The 21,238-nt window shown below is 37.3% G+C and overlaps 1 protein-coding gene across 1 annotated transcript in view; it reads right to left on the reverse strand.

The window, feature by feature from the left end:
• The window catches only part of SPARCL1 (SPARC like 1), a 48,878-nt gene that overhangs the window by 9,081 nt on the left and 18,559 nt on the right, over positions 1 to 21,238 (reverse strand). Inside the window, exons 2-8 of the mRNA XM_037830225.1 lie at positions 8,485 to 8,549; positions 5,489 to 5,656; positions 4,104 to 5,096; positions 2,766 to 2,838; positions 2,159 to 2,277; positions 1,563 to 1,683; positions 153 to 289 (exon numbers count right to left, since the gene is read on the reverse strand). Of these exons, the coding sequence (XP_037686153.1) occupies positions 153 to 289; positions 1,563 to 1,683; positions 2,159 to 2,277; positions 2,766 to 2,838; positions 4,104 to 5,096; positions 5,489 to 5,656; positions 8,485 to 8,538 (1,665 nt within the window). The 5' untranslated portion in view covers positions 8,539 to 8,549. The remainder of the gene's footprint in view (positions 1 to 152; positions 290 to 1,562; positions 1,684 to 2,158; positions 2,278 to 2,765; positions 2,839 to 4,103; positions 5,097 to 5,488; positions 5,657 to 8,484; positions 8,550 to 21,238) is intronic.

Genomic DNA, 21,238 nt, shown 5'->3' on the forward strand with positions numbered 1-21,238 from the left:
GTGGTCACTGCTGTTCTATCAGGCTATGTGGGCTAACCAGGAGTGGAGAGGCAAAGTGGACTTCTGCAGAGGCCCCCTTCCCCCTCCCTAAACACCTTTTTCCTCAGGTTCTGTCAACAGACATGAAGATAACTGACCCACAGATAGCTTACTTTATTTCTCTGCTTCTCATTTAGATATCCAGTATGCTCAGGGTTGTGTTCATAAAGCTGCATGAGGATATTCTTGAGCCAGTCTCTCATCCGTAGAGGAAACTGATTCACTTCGAAGTCTGTACAAGCAGGAATCGCTGTTCCAAGCAGAAAGTAAACCTACTGTAATCTTTTGGGCCTTATTTCTGTCACATGTCAAATCCTCATAACGTGGGAGCTTAACAAGTTCTGGTGACTTACAGAGAATCCCATTGCCATCACTATCTACAACAGTAGTCCCTAACCCTGGCTGCACGGCAGAATTGACTGGGGTGTTTTAAAAACATACCAAATGCTAGCCTCCATTCCAAGAAATTCTGATTTGATTGATCTGGGGAAAAGCTTGGGCCTCAGTATGTTTTAAAAGCTCTGAAAGTAATTTTGATGTAAAACCAGCGTCTAGAACAACAGCTCTAAATTTCATATTAGAGGTGGACACAAGAGCTCTTCATAAGGAGAAAAGAGGAAAAAGTAGAGGTTAGATTATACAGTTGTAGTCAATGACCCTAAATCTCAGTGGCTTAAAGAAACAAAAGCTTATTTCTTGATTATGCTACAAGTCCAGTGCAAGTTGACAGGAGGGCTTTCTTTCTCACTGTAGTCATCCTGGGGCTCAAGGTGATAGAGACTCCTGCATGTTAGGAGTTTCACCATCTTGACACAAGTCTTCAAAGTTTGTTGTGGTGAAGGAAGACACCGTGGAGAATCATACACCAGCTCTTAAATGCTTCTGTCCTGAACTTACATGGATGATATTTGCTCACATTTCATCTGACAAAGCAAGTCATATGGCTACACCTAACTTCATAGGAAATAAAAATTGTAATCCTCCTATGTATCTGGAAGGAGGCAAGAACTGGAAATATTAGTGAGCCCTGCTAATATGGAGAATCACTTAGCTATGAGGGGATGCAAACACAGTTGAGAGTATCCTGGGGAAGGAAGAAGAGTTGTTAAAAACTTCTGGAAGAATATGTCATCATAAAACTTTTTTGGCAGAAGCTTAATTTAAATTGGAAAAGGCAAATAATTTAGCAAAACTCCTATAATTCACCTCAATTATTGAGTGGATATCATGTTCTATCATAGAGATTCTGAATCCTGGCTGCACGTTAGAATTGTCTAGGTTACTTTAAAAACAAACACAAAAACAATGCCTGGGTCCCAACCCCATCCAATTAAATAGGAACCTCTTCTGGTTAGGACCTGGGGATTATTCTACTTATTTTTTAAGCCTCCCCAGTTGATTTTAAGGTACAGCCTGAGTGCAGAACTACATTAGCTTTTTCCTGTTTGACTATTACTCAGGCATACACAGGTTTACCCACTACCCTCTCACAATGGTGGTTGACAATGGTGTCAGAATCTTACATTTGCAGGCACCAAAATAATCCAGCTGCAGTTGGTGCCCCTTTTTGGTCCCTTCCAGTCTGCATTTAGTAGCAAACAGATGACAGGAGCTAGCATAGGTCTGATTGTCAGTGCCACAAACCTGGGAAAGATAAAGAAGAGAAAAATCTGATAAAATCAAATGCTCATTGGAAAACACTTGGCTCCTTAAAGCTTTGGGCTGTCAGATAAACTGTGCAGTGCAAAGATAAGGTCAGGTAGGTGCGGTTATTAAAATCACAATTCTCCAATTTGGACCCCCCAAATCAACTAAACTAAACCAGTGGTGATGACAGTTTAGCTTCAGATAAGCACAGTAGAATGAAAGCTGCAGAAGTTCCAAGGGTAGAATGAATGAGCTTTTAGATGAGTGTGACAGACAAATTATCATCTTTTTAAGGCATAGTTGAAATTCTTGGATTTTGCTGCCATTTATTCTATTCAGTATTACTTCAAATATTATATCATAACCTGGGCATCTGCAATTTTTTCTAATAAAAATTTTAATTGCAAACTATTTTCATTCAAATCACTAAACTTTTGGAGCTTCTCAAAGAGCATTTTGTAGAATTACTTACTTGGTCAAGGAGTTTTGTAGGAGGACAAGTCACTGGATCTTGGCAAACACAGTGGGGTTTTCCCTTTTGGTCAGCCTCACAGACATGTCCTCTTTTACACTGGAAGCTCCTGCAAGAATCTAACAGGAAAGTTTGGACAGGAAACATGGACAAGGCAAATTGAATATGTAAACTCAAATTCATCCAGATAATTAGCTTCATTTTAATTAATAAGAGAGAAAATTTGGGAAAACATTAGAGACCGCTTGAATCAATGTGTCAATTTCCAGATGAGACCTTCTAGCATCAGACTCTTTTACATGATAGTCTAGATCAAGACTTAACTAGTAAGTTAAGGATTTGAGAATAAATAAGGCAGGAATATGTCTTCTCCTCAGGAGAAAAAGAATTTAGGGGGAAAGAATTCTACCTTTTTGCTCTAATATCTCAGCAGGACACATTTACTAATAGTTGGATATCAATCCTGCATAACAAAAAAATCAATGATTTATGGGAGCATTTTCTTGGGGAGGATTGGGGAAAGGAAAAGTTCTGTGCAGTAGTCAAAAAGGAAGGGAAAGGGAAGACTAATGTGGCAAAGTTTATCTCTTGCTTAGTGCATACTCACCAACAACCTGCACCCTCATGTAGCCTTCACGCAAACTTTCATCTTCATTTGGTGAGCTCTCTGCTTTCTTAGCCTTTATAATAACAAGAGCAGAAATTAAAGTCTGGTAAGTGGAAAGCCATTACTTATTTTATATTCACACTGTGCATACCTTCACAGAGTTTTTCATGCCTAAATCATTTCAGATCTCAGTAAGAGAAACCAGTTGCTGTTGCAGGGATAGATAGTAATCCTAGCAGAACAGGAGCCTTTTCATCTTCATCCACTGGCTTCAGTGCTGACTGGAGATTACACGATAAAAGTTGCAGTTTCCCTTTTGGGTTTGGGAAAACACTAGAAATGTGGTATTATCCTGTGATTCTGTAGTTACGACAAGGATATACCAGTAATCTCTTTGAAGTTGTTGATAAAGGTTTCTCACAAGGTTTCTAAAGTGCAAGAAAACTCCTACCTTAGAATGGTAGCAAAATCCTCAGTAATTGAGGGGACTATTGACCTTGCCCATTTAAAGCTGTGCAAAGTCCTCCTGATGGGTGGCTGCCAGGGTTTTGCATGAAAGCACTGAATGATTAAAGAACCAAATCCTCCTGTGCAGTTTCCAGATTATCATTTTGGTATGTGTTTGCTTAATAAAGTTGGAGCTGTAGTCTTCGTTCCTAATTTTCATAGTTAATTCAACATGGCTGGATCTCTAATATGTTAGAGGCACTTTGCTTGACACTGGTGATTCAACTTGAATAAGACAAGGTAAATGCTTTTAAGTTGTTATAGTAGCAGCTATTGTTGTCCCTCCATTCCTCGTATCAGCCAGAATTTATTATTCAGCTAGCTCCAGAGACTTTCACCTGCCAGTATCTGCATCTTTGTTGCTGGAAAACTATGAAAATTTGATCTGTCTGTTAAAAGGACAGGTTAGAAGTGCTGGGGAATTAACAGCACCTCCACCCTCAGAAAGCCTCAGTCTATTAATATAAATACCCGGTCAATATAAATATCCAAATGGGATAGTATCGAAGTATGTGCATTACATGGTTTTAATTATGTACCTTGTATTAGCTTCCTTCCCTTCCCTGTATTGCTTTTGACTTCTCTGTCTTTGACCCCTGTGCTTTTCAAATAAACTGTACTCAAATTCAAGGGTCTGCTTCTAGAAGAACCCCCCAAAACAGGAATTCTCAGCCTAATGATCAAGATAGATAGAAAAATAAATAATTGTAATAAATATGGTAGTAATTTACTGGTGGGAATATATACACAGGAGACTGGAGAACACAGAGAAAGTCATGGCTATTTACTGATACTGCTTTATTGGACAAGCATTATTGGAAATAATCTTACCCCTTGGTTTTCTCCAGGTACACTGGTATGCACACTCTCTTTCTCATGTGTTCTTTCTCTTTCCTCCTCATATTTAATATGATAGAAATTGGATTGTGCTCTTTCACTCTCCTGGAAGGCCTGGCTTGGGACAAAGTAGTCATCACTTGCACTGTGCCTGGGGTTGTCATCACCATCCTCAGCCCCATGATTTCTAGGCTTGTTGTTATCATCACCAATGGGCTCCACAAACAAAGCTTCAGAAACAGTCTTTTTATCCATCTCCTTGTTGTTGCTGAGAACTTCAAGGCCAGGTTTTCCCTCTTGACTTTGCCATTCAGTATCTTGAATGTGCTTATTGATTTTTGATGTATTTTCCTCTTCCATGTCTGCTTCGGAGTTATCCTCTTCTTGTTCTTCATTATCCTGCTCAAATTCTTCCTTGTGCATCTCGCTTTCTTGAGTTGGTTGATTGGAATCTTCCTGAATATCACCAGGTTGGGTACTATCTTCCTCCTGCTTGCTGTCAGAAAGCTCTTTGGGAAACTCTTTCTCCTTTTTTTGGTTGTCATTGTGGGTACCAACTTCAGCTGGCTCTTTTCCCCCCTTCTTTTCCCCACTGGGAATATTTGCATCCTTCTCTTGGTTTCCTTGATCACTTGGGTCTTGATTATATTCACTGCTCCTGTCCAACTGGTGATGTGAGTCATTTACCTGTTGTTCTTGGTTTTTCTCTGTCTTTGTGATACTTTCTTGTTGGTTAGAATCCATAGTGGAATTAATATCAGGAGCAAGGAAGTCAGTGTTCCCTGGGAGTTTTTTGTTTTGAGGCTCACTCATATCTTCTTCTAGATCCAAGATACCTTCAGTTGGTGTATGTTTCAAATTCACACCTAAGTCACCATCGCTGTCCTCTTGATCCTTTAATCCCAGCTCTTGGCCATAACTCTGGTCGTGATCTGCTGACTGTTCATGGTTTTCCTCTTTTGCCTTTAGTACTGAAGATTTTTCATCCTTAAAAGAAAAAAGTTTATTCTTGAGACAAATGATAATATATTTGCAAATCCTAAACCAGTATTTAACATTCATTATTCTTTCTCTTCACCCAATATTGTGTAAACTTATGATGTTTTTCACATTCTATAACTACAAGTTTTATCCTGCATTTGAATTTTGTGAAATAAAACAGTTATATAGCACCTCAGCCCAAGGAGTAAAACTCATTAATCCTCATAACTCTTTAGCAACTGGAGGCAGTTGATGTAATCATCACCATCGTCATCATCATCATCATCATCATCATCAACTAAATTGAGACATGAATAAGGTAATCTCTTTGACCATGCTTTGAAATAGAAACCTTTGGAGATCTAAAAATTATATTAGAATAGCCATTTTACTTTTACCTTATGGTTGGAATGGGCTTCTGTGGCTAGTGCAGTTTCTTTTCCATTTTCTACTTCTAACATAGGGATTGCAGTATTGTCAGGTGTCACTGATATTTCATCCTGTTGAATGGAACTCAGGGAATCGGCAGTTGGTTTGGAATGATCAGATAAGAATCTTACACTTGTCTGAAAAAGTTAAAAATCGGTTTGTGTTACTCATGTCTAGATGCTAATTTTTCAATTGCTAGTTACTCTTATTGTCATCATTGGTTATTAGTAGCAATATTCTTCATTTGTAACATAATAGATGTTCTCTAGAATTTTTAAGGATACAGAAAAATGCCTGGAATACAATGTTAAATAAAAAAAAAAAATCTCAATCATGTTTAATAAAAAGTTATATATGCAGGGACAGGGTGAACATAGAGCAAAAAAGACTTCAATCATGATGGTCTTTGAGTTTTGGAATTATTTTCTGTGTTTTCAAACTTTTACAAAACACTTGAAAAATATTATTTAGAAGAAAGCTAAAGTCAAATTAAGCTAATTTTAGGGTACAGCATTGCTCATTTTCTTAGTTTAACTTTTAAGTACTCACTGATAATTAGCATGAAAAGTTATTAATCTTTTTTTTTCGGTATTTGTTTAGTTAACACTGTCAGCCTTACATCCATCAGGAAATCTTTTTTTTTTTTTTAATTGCTAAGAACTTGCCATCTAAACAAGGAAATCTTTTAATGACAACAATTTTAAATTAATTCAACAATGTGTGAAACATGGAAGAGCAGCTATGAAGTATTATTTCAACTGGAGGGATCCCCTGGCTATATCTAGCGAGGATTAGAGACATAGATGAAGAGTTGGACAGTAGTGCATAATGGAGAAGTTGAACAATGGGAGTTGGAAGTAGGAGGCCTACCTTCAAGAATTGACTCTGCAACTTACTGTCTTTCTATGATTTGATAGTACAATAATCTCTACCCTACCGTAGTGCAAGGGTAAGGGAGCAGAAATATCAAGATAAGATAAGATGATGAATATAAAATATTTTGTAAATTATAATGTTACCCAAGTCAAAATTACTATTGCTAGAAATAATATCATTGTCTTCACCATGGGTCTTTATTGTAGACATGCTATTGATATCCAGATAAATGTCAGATGGATTCCAGGTGAAAGTATAAAACTCAGATTCTATTTGGATGGACTCATCCTGACTCCATTAGCAGGTCCTGTAGTGCTGATAGTGCAGTATAAACAAAGTCATATGGTACTGGATTTATTCTAGATTTAGTTTTCTCTCTTGCTTCTATCCTCTTTCAAATAAGAAGCATCATAATATTATTTGAAATTTTCAAAAGAAACCATTTTTAAGAGGGTAAAGGAGAAAGAATGGTGGCCAGTTTGCAAGTTGCCCTAGGGACATCACAGAAAGTAGCAGATGGTTTTAGGTTTATTGGTGGAGAAACACTCCCTTTCCTCCTCCCCCTACTTTTATCACTCCCTTCCCCAATAGGAAGAAATGAACACAAAATATGGAAGCTTATCTTCTTTCAGAAATATTCTGATATTGAAATTCTGTTTTATCGTTATGCTGACATGTGTATATATAACAACATGCCCTCTGGAAATCTGTTTGGAATTTCCTAATCATGCAGAATCCACTTAATTCTGGAGAACTCAGGCAGATGGGGAAAATGATACAAGGATTTTTTAACAGGCAAATACTATAAGAATATATGTGGCTTTCTAGCATTTGGCTGGGTCTGCCTGATAACAAATTGCCCTAGAAAGGAAACATCTGGAACATGTCTGTATACAGGCATGTCATTCAAACATTTGGATCACAGACTGTTTTGATGCCTATTTACATTAGCAGCAACAGCTGCCAAGACAAAACACATTTCATGTGTTAAACATTAATTTGTCTTACTTTTGTAAGTTCAGACTACATTGTATAATTTCAACTAGAGTAGCTCCAGGCTACTTAAGCATGATTCTTTGTAGTGGTAATAAGTTCTGTTTTCTAAGAATTGCTTGTTCTGGGTGGCATGGAGTTGTCTTTGCTGACATGTCTGTTAACCAGAGCCAGCCACGAGCTATTCAAAAAGCAAGAACAGAATCTTAGCTCTATAGAGGGAGCTAGGGATGGGGCAATAGATAGATTGCCTTGCCTATCTAAAGGAGGATGATTCCTCCATTTGGTGAAAAAGAAAATATGGCACAAAACCTTTGATTTGATTACGGATGATATAGATCATTTGGAGGACATCTGAACGATCGTCCTAGTCATGGTTGCTTTTTTTTTTTTTTTTTTTTTAAACTTTCAGGTTATTTTAAGGGCTGATGATGCTGATATGGTCTCAAATGCTCTGAGTTGTGTATGGCTGTTTTATTGCTGTGTGAATGATGGGACCAATAATCTGGATCATTAGTGAGTATATGACCATGAAGAATAGAATGTTTTAGCTCTGTCTGTTTTCAGCATGTTTGCTTGGACAGCCTCCCAAGAGGGAGACAGGAGCCAACTGATGGTTACCATATCAGTTGCTGTCCCTAATCCATTGCTTTCTGTTTTTATTTAAGGTTCTTACAGAATTTCTCAGCCATTACATATTTGACCTTGACGAAAATGCTGCTGGAGAGTATGGAAATGCTCTCAAAGTTAAATTCTTATATTTCCATACCAATGTAATGAGCTTCCATAGGAAAATTCATTTATTCCTGTCCCCTTTGGCATTTGTGGCTTATAAACTGATAATCAACACCTTCAGCTGCACATTTTATTGTGTCTTTTGGAACCTGATAGTTCTGAAAGAAATAATTTTTTAAAAAGGATCTTATCTTGATCTTTTTAATCATGCATTCTCTGCTTGGGCAATGAACAATATAATTAAAATTTTAAAAGGAGAGTTTTGAATCAAGGTATAAACATTTTCTTTGAAATGGAGGTTTTCTTTCCTAAACTAAATGGCAAGAGGGATTGATGTAATAATAGTGGCAAGGAAACTTACCGGGATTGCAGCTGCAGCTCCCAAGATGTATAGGAAAAAAAGCACAGTCTTCATGCCTTCTTCACCTGTGAACCAACAAGAAACTTAACAGTGGTGGGTAAAAGTTTCCTTATGAAAGATTAAAAGATAATCTTGCAAATCCTGAGCTTGGTATTGAAATGTCTGTGCTGTCCTTTGTATTTAAAGGTGATTATTGCCTTTGTGGGAAAACATATCTGAAAATTGTGTCCTTGTGAAAATTACTCCTTGATTTTTTTTGGTCCCAGCTATTTTCTGCAGAAACATCTCTGCTATGACTGTGCTTCCTTGAGTAAAGCTGCTACACAGATCTTGTGAGTATTCACAGTGAAGACCAAAGTCACACAATGAAGTAATAAAAGTATGGCAGGTGTGGACAGAACAAACTGCCTCTTTATTGGTGGAGAAACCCATATGTTCAATGAAGAATTTTTTGTAATGAGACATTGCACCACTACAGAGTCATAGGCCTAGGAGAGATTTCACTGTTCATCTAATTTAGAGATCTTACATTGGCAATCTGTGGGTTTCATGTGGCCTGCGGATAGGTTTGTTTGGGCAGGTACTATGCATTTTAAACAACACTTTAAAATCTGGAGATTTCACACAAAAATACAGATTGCCAACTTCTCTTGACCTGTTGGATTTTCTAACAGCAGTGGGCCTTCGTAACAACAGTTGGCTACATCTGAGTAGAGGCTACCCTTTCTAAGGGTGCTGGCATTTGTATGTGGTCTGTTTCACTTTTGTCATTTGCCTTGCATTTGAGTTAAGTTAGTTCCAAACTAACTCCCTTAGTTTAAAAATGTGACAGGTGAGGCTCAAAGAGCCTAAGTGAATTGCCCCTCCGATGAACTCTGGATCCAAGGCATTTCCTGCCATACCAGTTAAACTGTGGCTCTTAAAAGTAGTGAGCCACCTGCATTTCCTAATCTGGTGGTCTAAACTCTGACATGGATTAGTGATGCAGTTTTAGTCTCTACTAGGGGTTTGCTGGATCTTCCAGAAATAGTAGATGACTCCTTCAAATTATTTTTTGCAACTGTAGTTTTATGCATAAATGCATCCACAAAGATTTAAATAATACTTTGAGATTTATAAAGAAAGGTATAGTTTCTTCTTCTATTTACCTCAACATTTCTAAATAATATATTTAAATGGATATTTAAAAATATATTAATGTTAAGCATTATTCTACTGTTTTAAAACATAGCAGTTATCCCTTTGCATGCATGCACACCTGCACAACACACACAGCTCCCCCTCCTTTTCTTTCTTTCTTTTCCTAAAAAAATTTTATCACAATTCTTGTTTAAATCGTTACTCACATATATACATTACTGTGACAATGTGAATATTCTTCACAGCTGAGATGTGGTTAATTCCGTATGTTGAGTCATAATTAACTTTCTTTTCTTAAAGGATATGCATTGTTTTCTGGACTGGGAAATCACCTCCCTTTTTTAGTATTTTACTTACTTTTTCATGTACCCATCACTTATTATTCCCAAATTCTCCAAGAAAAATTTAAAAATTTCTCTTAATATGGCAAAAGCAAAACAAAACACACAAAAAAGAATCTCTCAGTTCCATTTTTTCCCCTTGGAAAGGTCCCCTGGAGTGTCCCAGTTCTCTTGCTCCTTCTAGACAGATGTCCCCCGCTTGGTGGGCTGTGTTATTTTGGAATCTCTTCGCCGCCACCCTGCAAATCCCCTTTGCCTTTTTCTTGAGTTTGATTTTTTGTTCCCTGGATCCCATGTCTTTTTCCTTAATTATCTCCCTCATTTTCATAGATCCATATCCTCCAGAAGCTTCCTGAGAAATAGTATATTGGTGACAAGATTTTTAAAGACTTTGTATCAAGGAAATATTTGTATATCACCCTCCACTTGATATATAGTTTGGCTAGATAAGGAATTCTAGATAGGGAATTTTTTTTCCTCAGAATTTTGAAGCATTGTTCCACTTTTAAGTTTCCAGTGTTGCTAATAAGAACTCCAATGCCAGTTTTTCCTCAAACTTTTTTTATATTACATATAAACAGTTTATTAAAGAATTAAATATTTATAGACTATAAAGCAAGGCAGGCGATGAGTCACAAACAGCTTGCTGAAAAGTACATTATAAAGCAATGAGTCTGTCAGTGATTGATAAAGAATGGAGAGTGCAAATGCTGTATAAAATTCCTAAGTTAGCTATGAATTTCCAGACTAGCGAAATAAGACATGGTAGCCAGTATTGCCACGCCTACTCAAGTGGTTGTATATGCCAAGGGCTTTCAACGAACAAAAGTATACTTCTGCTTTGTTCTTCCACCACTATCTAATATAGGGGAAAGGGTTGCAAAGCACAGAGAACTCCTGAGCAAGGGTTTTATGGATGCTCAGTTCCAAGTTAATAGATGTTAGGATAGATACTCACATAATCCATCTTATTTTTTCCTACTGATTTTTTTTCTTACTAGATAAATTGGCAATATAATTTCAAAGGAAGGTATCTCTCCCTTCCTTACAGAATCACTTATGTTAGAGATCAGATCACCTAATCCCATTCCCTCAGTTAAGAAAGTAGGCAACTGAGACTTAAAGTGGTTAAGTGATTCAACCAAGTTCACACTTCATGTACCCATCACTTATTATTCCCAAATTCTCCAAGAAAAATTAAAAAATTTTTAAATTTAATAGTTAATAGAATCAGGATTAAAACTTGGGCCACTCATTTCCTAAATCAATGTTCCTTCCATAGTTTCACTTTCCTTTCCTGTCCCTTTTTTTTCTTGTTTTTTAAATTACGTTTTATTGAGATACATTCACATATCATACATTCATCCATGGTGTACAATCAACTGTTCAAAGTACCATCATATAGTTGTGCATTCATCACTCCAATCTATTTTTTGAACATTTTCTTTATACCAGAAAAATTAAAAATAAGAATAAAAAATAAAAGTAAAAAAAGAACAGTCAAATCATCCCCCCCTCCCACCCTATTTTTCATTTAGTTTTTGACCCCATTTTTCTACTCATCCATCCATACACTGGATAAAGGGAGTGTGATCCACAAGGCTTTCACAATCACGCTGTCACCCCTTGTAAGCTATGTTGCTATACAATCGTCTTCAAGAATCAAGGCAGTTTGATAGTTTCAGGTGTTTACCTCTAGCTATTCCAACGCATCAAAACCTAAAAAGGGTTATCTATATAGTGCGTAAGAATGCCCACCAGAGTGACCTCTTGATTTCATTTGGTATCTCTCAGCCACTGAAAACTTTATTTTGTTTCATTTTGCATCCCCCTTTTGGTCAAGAAAATGTTCTCAATCCCACTATGTTGGGTCCAGATTCATCCCTGGGAGTCATATCCTGCATTGCCAGGGAGATATACACCCCTGGGAGTCAGAGCCCATGTAGAGGGGAGGGCAGTGAGTTTAACTGCCGAGTTCCTCAATCTTCTTTTGATGAGAACTGTTTTTTGTTTTTTGTTTTCATATTTATCTCCATTATTCTGAAATATTACAGTCTCTGTCTTGGTGTGGATCCTCTTTTACTTATTTTAGGTATTCGCTGGGTCCTTTGAATTTGGAAATTCATATATTTCAATTTTTAGAGATTTTTATGTGTCAGTTCTTTAATAACTTTTGTCCCTCTGTTTTCTTTGTCTTCTCTTTCTGGAATTCATATTAGTTAGATTTGAGAAATTTGGGGTTATTTTCTAAATAACTTACATTTTTTGCTCCTCTTTTTCTTATTTTCATAATTCTGGGAAAGTTCTTCAATTTAACTTTCCATCTCTGTATTGATTATTTTAAACATTTTTCTCACTTATTTTTAATTGCCAAAAACTCTTTCTTATTTTCTGATGGTTCCTCCCCTTTTTATATTATCCTCTCCTTTTTTCATCAATGTGATACATTCCCTTATCTCTTGGGGAATATTAATCAAACATTTGGAAAATTTCTTCTGTACTCCACATTTTCTGTTTCCTTCTCATTCCCTTTTTTTTTTTTTTTTCCAGTTTGTTTGTTTTGGCCTTTGTTTTTCATGCTGAAGCTTTTCTCAAATATCTGGTGTTCTTGGCTATCCATTAATTTTGAAAAGTGAGTCACTAAAAAACAATTAGAATTTCATGTGCATGGGCAAGGTTTGTTGCCTTAGAGAGTTTCCATGGAGGGGGTGAGACAGTGTATTAGTTTGCCGGGCTGCTATGAAAAATATCATACAGTGGCTTGGTTTAAACAACAAGAATTTATTGGCTCACGATATAGAAGACAGAAGTCCTAAATCAAGGCATCAGTCTGACTGTGCTTTCTCCCCTAAGTCTGTAGAGTTCTGGTGTGACTTGCCCCAGTCCTTGGAGTTTGTTGACCTGCGTCTCTGCCTCCTGTCACACGGTGATGTCCTTGTCTCCTCCTGTGTCTCTCTCTGACTTCTGGCATTTTATGTGCCTTCTGTAGCATGAATGATTTGGTTTGGCCATACCAAATAGGATTTTAGAAGATCCTCTTCATGAATGAGTCCACACCTTATCTGACAATATATCTGCAAAGTGTCCTATTTACATCTTCAATGTGTCCACAGAAACACAGACTGAGACCAACAACATGTCTTTTGACATCAGGTACATTATTCAGTTTACCACAGGCAGAAACCAAACAGTTTTGATAATACACTCCAAATGTCATTATTGGTACATCTCTTCTCTTGGGGAAACTTTTCTCTAGAGAAGACCTTCAACCTTCATATCTCCTGCCTTGGGAGGTGGGGTGTGTAAGATTGGCTGCCAGCCTTCTGTGAGATGTGTGAGTGGAAGTACACTCACTGACTTTCACTTAGTCTCCTGTGTCCCTGTGTGGCACCAAATCCCACCCCCATTACAGCCAACCCTGAGTCCAGGGCTAAACAATAAACTTCTTTGTCCTATTTAGGTTGAAACAGTGATGTGCCTTGTGTGCAGGCTTGAGGAAGGATCACATGTCTAATAGTTGATCTAATAGGCCTTTAACCAATCCTCCTGATGTTAGTCTCTCCTGCCACCCCACCTCCCAAATTACCTGGTGTCTCTAAGTCTTGAAACTTTTCTGAGTTCTGCAGCAAGATGTGGCTTCTTGGTCTATGTAATTTCTTTTTGCAATCCCTTTAGGTTTAATCTTTCCCTGCTCTATTAAATCAGTCATCCAACTTCTTTCCAACTTCTACACATTTGTCAATACCTTTTATTTTATTTTTTTGTCTCCTTTGCTTTTTCCTTTGTCATTGTCTATTTTTACCGATTTTAGGCTTTTTCAATCATTATACTGGAATTTTGGCAGGGAGTAGCATTACATGCATATGTTTCATCTACCCGATTTAACCAACTGATGACTTCTGTTTCTTTTACTTCTTCTTCTTCTTATCATTATCATCATCATTGTATCATTATTATTTTAATGTGACATAGGAATTACTCTGGGTCTTTGGTGTTAACACAACAAATGAAGTTTTTATTGAGAAAAAGGAGATTTTACTGTTACTACAGCCTTCCTCATCATGTTAGAAACAAGTAAAAAAGATTGTGTTATCACCTTCATCCCATTATTTAAACCTCATAGGATAGGCTATGTGGACCAGGAACAATGATTTAAAAGGATGGAGTGTAAGGTGATTTGGGATTGACAGTGGGGGAAATAAAAAAAATCTCAAATAATTTATAACCTCAAATAAACTGGCATCAGTGAAAATAACATGTACTCAGCTTGGAGACTTCAAGTATCCTTGCTCTAAGGGATCCCTCTGAAAAGAATTATACATGACTTACGTAGGAATTCATAGTACTAACAGTTAAATGTGTGTTTACCTCATTTATATCTTTAAAGTAAACCTTATTTAGAATTGGCAGTGGTGAATGAAAGATACTCAAAATTTATGTTGTCATGGCACTTTAGGTTTATCGAACATATTTATAAATGGATATTATCTCATTTGAGCTTCACAACCATCATGTGGACAGATGAATTAACAGGCCCAGAAAGGCTACAGTGTGACATGCTCAAGGTCGCAGTGAGTTTAAGGAGGGGAGCTGGGCCTTGAACCCCCATTTCCTGAAGCCTAGTACTGACATTTCTGTTTTTGCAAATAAAGTTCTCTCCAGTACCTCTTACACAAAGATGCAGGAAAGAAGAGAAAAAAAAAAAAAAAATACAACATTTGGGACAAATTCGGAATTCGCTTCGAGTTTGAGTTTTTAAACGAAGAGTTCCAAACATTTTAAGGTTTAAGGTTTTGCATGAAAAGTTTATCACAGGAGGATGCTTGAGTTACTTGCTATCAAAAGGCTCTTTCAATAATGCATTTTGAAATCTAAACAAGGCAAAGCACAGGAATTCAATTTCCCTTGAATAAAGAATGTGTTTAAATAAAAGCATGTGGGAAAAGATCTCTAACACTCAGTTATACTGAGAAAACACTTTATAAAGAAAAAGGCATTAAACTGTTGGGAGAGCTGGATTCTGGTGCCAGTGCTGCCCCTAACTGGCCAAGAGACCGTATGCAAATCAGTTACCCTTTCTTAGACAGAGTTTTCCTGAGTGATAAAAAATGAAGAGCCTGACCTTGATGATCCTCTAGTCCTAATATTTCATGATTCTAAAACTGGAAATAATCTTACGAATTTCATGAACCCCAAACAGCTGCTATCTCTTTTCCTTAAACTGCAAACCCCACAGAAAAATATGTTCTATGATTTTGTTTTATCCCAAATAAAATATTTTTATATGTAGTATTTGATGCTATATTGGTTTTCTAGGGCTGTTGTAACAATGTACCACACACTGGATAGCTTAAAATAACAGAAATGTATTGGCATATAGTTCTGGAGGCTACAAGACTGAAATCAAGGTGTTGGCAAAGATATAGTTTGTGCTGGTTTGTGTATATTATGTCCCCCAGAAAAAGCCATGTTCTTTGATGCAATCTAGTGGGGGCAGATTGATTAATCTTTTTGATTAGGGTGTGAACTTTTGATTGGATGTTTCCATGGAGATATGATCCACCCAACTGTGGGTGATGACTCTGATTGGATAATTTCCAGGGAGGTGTTACCCCACCCATTCAGGGTGGGTCTGAATTAAATCACTGGAGCCATATAAATGAGCTGACAAACAGAAGGAACTCAGTGCAGCTGTGAGTGACATTTTGGAGAGCAGCTTAGAGAGACATTATGAAGACAGCCTTTGGAAGCTGATATTCTGGAGAACGCCATTTTGACACACAACCTGGGAGCAAGCAGATGCCAGCCATGGGCCTTCACAGCTGACAGAGGTTTTCCGGAGGCCAATGGCTTTTCTCCAGTGAAGGTACCCTATTGCTGATGCCTTGGTTTGGACACTTTCATGGCCTTCAGACTGTAGCTTTGTAACCAAATAAACCACCTTTATAAAAGCCAGTCCATTTCTGGTGTTTTGCAAAACAGCAGCATTAGCAAACCAGGACATACCCCATCTGAAACCTGGAGGAGAATCCTTCCTGGCCTCTTCCTGGCTTCTGGAGGTTTCAGGCAGCCTTGGGCATTCCTTGGTTTGTGGCAGCATGACTCCAGCCTTTGCTGCCGTGTTCATGTGGACCTTTCCCCTCTACGTCAGTCTATTTGTGCATCCAAATTTCCTCTTCTTAATTCTTTCATTTGCAGTCATATTGAATGAGGACCATCCTTATCCAGTTTGCTCTCATCATATCGTCATAGCTAATGATATCTTCAAAGACTCTATGGACTGGGAGTTAGGCCTTGAATATATCTTTTTGTTGTTGTTGTTATAAACATGGATTATACTGTTTAATGCAGACCCAAGGCCACATTACTTTTCTTTTCTTTTCTTCTTCTTCTTTTTTTTTTGATAGTTTTTACTTCCATTACAGATTCTTTTCATGTAAGATCATAAAATACAGTGTGATGAGCCCAATTTAAAAATTACATGCAGCAGCCTGTGTTAACATAAACAGCTCCCAATGAGGAATAAGAATAGCCAAATCTTGTGTTACTAGAGCTCAGTACGTGAGTAGACTAACTAGGTACAAGTAACTCGAACAGATTGAAAATGGGAAAAAGTCATGTCTCAACAGTCACTCAAGGTCGATTTGATAGTTTAGGTTACCAAAATAACCCATGTGAAAAATTCAAAGTGACTGTGGAAGAGTTCAGTATCCTATACTCACACACAATACTTGAAGCTTAGTAATATCAGATATCTCTATAAACGTTATAGAAAACATTGTTTGAAAAGAACTGCAGGCAAAAATCTGCTTTAAAGAGCAATGGATACTTTTAAAGGAAATGTTGACTTTAACTTGCAAGAGCAAAATTAAAAATTAAACGGTATAACCGGGTAGAGAATACATCCAAAATGAATTATAACCTTGATTTCCCAGCAGTATAGTTAAGACAGTGCTTTAATGTAATAGCGCTTCAAGATATTAAGAGCACCCTAAAGTTACGATACAGTAAAGCAATCCTAAAACTACTTTGGCCAAAATGAGAACACTTATGACCTACACACAAGAGGGACTCACTGCTCCCAAACCCTGACTTCACCTTGGCTCAACTGTCCAATGATTCTAGAACATTTCTAGTAGGAAAGACATATCAAAGGCTTTTAATTAACAGGCAATACTGAGAGACAAAGTGAGGATTTGTTTAGGGCTTTTACTGTCATTTAGGTTTTAGGACTATTCCTTTATCTATCATGTTTTGGTGTTTAAAATGACAACTTCTCTACACAAAATTACCAGATTAATATGGATCTCTGAGAGAAAATGACAGATTACTATAGCATGCAAAAGATTTACTGTAATATGATTAGGTATTCTGTGAAAGGTGACTGCAGGAAGAGTCTGTTAATTAGTTGTAATACCTGGAACAGGATGTTGTAAAGGAAATTCAGAACTTTGGGCAATTCTTTCATTTGCATTCATAGGCAACCATAACATTGGGTCCTCAGAAAGCATTTACAAAAATATGAATATATCTTTTTGAGGGGCACAATTCAATACATAAAAGATGCTTAGAGTAAATAAGTAGAATCTATTTCCTGTCTCTGTTATTGATAATTTAGAAAACTTGTTCTCTCAATGAATGCCAATTTTAGAAAGCCATTTTAAAATACAGTTTCCTTCCTCTGGATTTAACATTCTTTTATTCATTCATTCATTCCACAAGTATTTATTAGATTTATGGAACTATGTCTATCTTACTATTTTTGAAAACTTTAGAAATATAAAATAGAACAGTTTAATACAGGGGTTCTCAACCTTGGCACGATTAACATTTGGGGGTAGATAATTCTTTGTTGTGAGGGGCTGTCCTGACCACTGCAGATGTTTGGCAGCATCCCTGCTTCTACCCACGAGATGTCAGTAGCAAAATACCCCTCACCAGTTGTGACAACCAAAAATGTCTCCAGACATTGCCAAGTGTTTCTTGGAGAGCAAACTTGTCCTGATTGAGAACCACTGTTTTAGTGGAAGGAACATGGTGGTTTAGGTTTGAAAGACATGCATTTGAACTCTGGACAAACACTTGCCATCTATATAATCTTTGGCAAATTACTTAATCTCTGAGCCTCAGATTCTCCATTTCAAAATGGGGATAACATCTAATTCAATTTTTAAAGAGTAAAAGAAATAATATTAGTAAAAATGCCTAATACTAGGAGGTGCTCAATGAATTTTAATTCTTTTTTCCCTCATCTTCCATAGACATTAAGTTGTGATTATTGAATAAACAACTTAGAGCCTCTGAAACAAAATGCAATTTAAATTTTGCTGTGAGGTCAGAATAATTTTTCCAGCGGAATGTTTAATCTCCATTTTGGCCTCACATCTGCCAAAGTCCCCTTTACCTTTTGGGAGTCTTTCTGATATCATCACAAATAACTAAAATTAGGTTAAAAGAATGTTACTGCATGAATTAAGCTAAGAGAATTTGCCATATTTTTTTACACATGGTAGAAACTTAAAGGGAAAGCAAGAATCATCAAATTTGTCATAGGTTGAAAGGTTGATTCCTTTTTATTTTTAATAGTAATATGCATAGCTAATTAAATTTTAGAAAATGTTTCCCTTTTAATTTGACTACAGGATCTCACGTGTTTACTTCACTTTTCTTAATTTAAATGCAGCTGAATGAGACCAGAAGAAACATGGGATTTGTCCAGTCAGCCAGAGCTTGCACCACTCGTTCACACCTTTATTCATTTCTTGAGTGCTTACTAGACACTGCTAAAGCACAGGGAAACACAGTTCTTGTCTTAGGAGTTGTGAAGGAGGAAGTCAAGTAAATTGGTGATTTAATATAATGTAATGTGTGTATACAAAATACAATAGAATTAGAAATAAGTATTTAAAATTGGGTAGTTAATAATAGGGAAAAGTTACTAAGTCCTAAGTACTTATGTTCTAGGCACTGTTCTGATGGCTTGCATATATAAATTCTTTGAATGCTCCTAACAATCCTACAGGTAAGCACTTAATTGTTATCATTTTTCTGGTAAGGAAACAAGGCATAGAGGTTAAGTAAATTGTTCAAGGTCACAGAGCTAAGAAGTGGCAGAGCAGATACCTGAGATCTGGCTATTTAGTTTCAGGTCTGTGTTCTTAACCACTATGCTATATTGCCCCAATATGGAGAAGGCTCCCATAAAGACAATTCTTCATCTGAGATTTGAAAAATCAGTTAGGAATGGTTAGTTGGATGAAGGATGGGAAAGGCAATCTAGAGAGTGGAAGCAGCATTGGTGAAGGTCCAGACACATAAGACAGTAGCATATGTTTTGAGCCACTACAGTGTTAATGGGGGAAATAGAGGAAGATACGGCTCAAAACCAAGACAGATATCCAGATTGTGAAAGCCTTAATGCATTAAACTGGGAATTTGGAGTTCTAGCTGAAAAGCTATGGGGACTCACTGAATGATTGTGTGTGTGTGTGGGGAACAGTGACATAATCAGATATGCATGTAGAAAAGACCCTTGGGACAGCTGTGTAGAGAACCAGTTGGAAAGACCTGTTAGGAGACAATGCAATGTCAAGGTGAGAGGTGTTTAGAGCCTTACATTTGTGCTGTGATCATGGGAATGAAGAAGAGAGGGCTAGATCCAGCTTGTACTGGCTCACGAGAGCCAATTGTTTAATTTCCAGGGATTTTGCAAGCTGGCTGTTAAATACTGCCACCACTGAAAATTAAATTAAATACACATAATCAAATTAAGTATATCAAAGCAAAGGAAATAAATCCTCAAAGCACATCTCTTTATAATTGTGTTACTACATTTTATTATCTACTCTCTTGAGGTTATTTGTGCCCATTGTATTTGTTGGTGGAAATACTATATATTAGAGTGCTACTGCACATTTCTTCCCAACTCTCTTCAGTGATGTCATGTTGGTAGTTTGAAAAAGCCATTGTGGGAGGATTTACACAAAAGTGTCCCTCCTTCCTTTCAGAGAGTCATTTGTTGAACATTTACCAGCATACCCCTGAGTAGTTCAGAGAAATATTAAAAGGAAGAATAGAAAAGACTTAATGACTCATCTAATTAGATAGTCATTAAGATGAGAAGGTGAGAATCTCGGGTAATCACATTTCTAATTTGTGCAGTTGGGTAAATGGTGACCTTGATCACCAAGAAAAGGAAGTATAGGAGGAAGATCTGGTTTTAGAAGAAAAATGATGAGTTTAGTTTTGGACTTGTGGAATTTGAGGTAGAGATATTTAATAGATATTTGAATAAATGAGACTGGTGCTAAGCATAGAATTTGGGGCTCAAGGTATATTTTGGGTGCTATTGGCATGAGAAACTAGACAGTGAGTAGACCAGAGGGCTGGAGCCAGAAACTTAGCGAGTGAAGACCATTAAGTGCTATCAGAGCATGGGAGGAGCTAGCCAAAGAAGGAGAGGAAGGAGGAAAAGCAGGAGAGAATCACATGAGACAAAGGAAGTATTAAATGTAACAGAGAGGTCATGTTAAACAAGGCCAGAAAATTATCTATTATCTTTGGAAATACAGAGGTTGTGGGAGAGTTTAGGGTGAGCAGTTTTAGTGAAGTAGACTGGTGGAAGCCAGTTTTCAGTGACTGAGGAGTAAACAAGCAGTGATAAAGTGAAGACAGTGCATGTAGACTACTGTTTGAGATGGCTGGTTATAAGAGGAAAGAGACTGAGATGATTGCTAAAATGGGAATATCTAGCCAAGGGAAGTTTTTATTTGCTTTTAAACATGAGTCGCCCATGTATTTTCTGTGCTGCAGGGAAAGCATAAGTAAAGAAGGAGACATTAAAGACAGAGGGGAAGAGCAGAGACGTGGTAAACACTGATGGCCCCAGTGAGTCATATTTCCTGGGCTTCATGCTCCTGTGACTTTGGCCTTGACCTTGTGACTTGCTTTGGCTAATGGGACATAGAAAGCATGATGCAAGAAGAGGCTTGATAAATACCTGCACATTGGAGTTTGGCCTCTTGCAGAAGCCAGCTGTATGCTGCAAGAAAGCTTGGACTGAATGATGAGAGACCCCATGGAAAAAGCCCTGGAGAATGAGAGTTCTTCCTGGATGGTGCAGGCCCAGTGGAGCTATCCAGTTCACTGGAGCTATGTGAGAAACTCCAGACAGCATCAGCAGAAGACTCACCCGGTTAAGCCCAGCCCAAATTGCAGGGTCATGAGCAAATAAGAGGTGGTGATTTTAAGTCATTTAATCATGGGGTGGATTT

Source organism: Choloepus didactylus, chromosome 3 (assembly GCF_015220235.1).
Source record: "Choloepus didactylus isolate mChoDid1 chromosome 3, mChoDid1.pri, whole genome shotgun sequence".
NCBI lineage: Eukaryota > Metazoa > Chordata > Mammalia > Pilosa > Megalonychidae > Choloepus > Choloepus didactylus.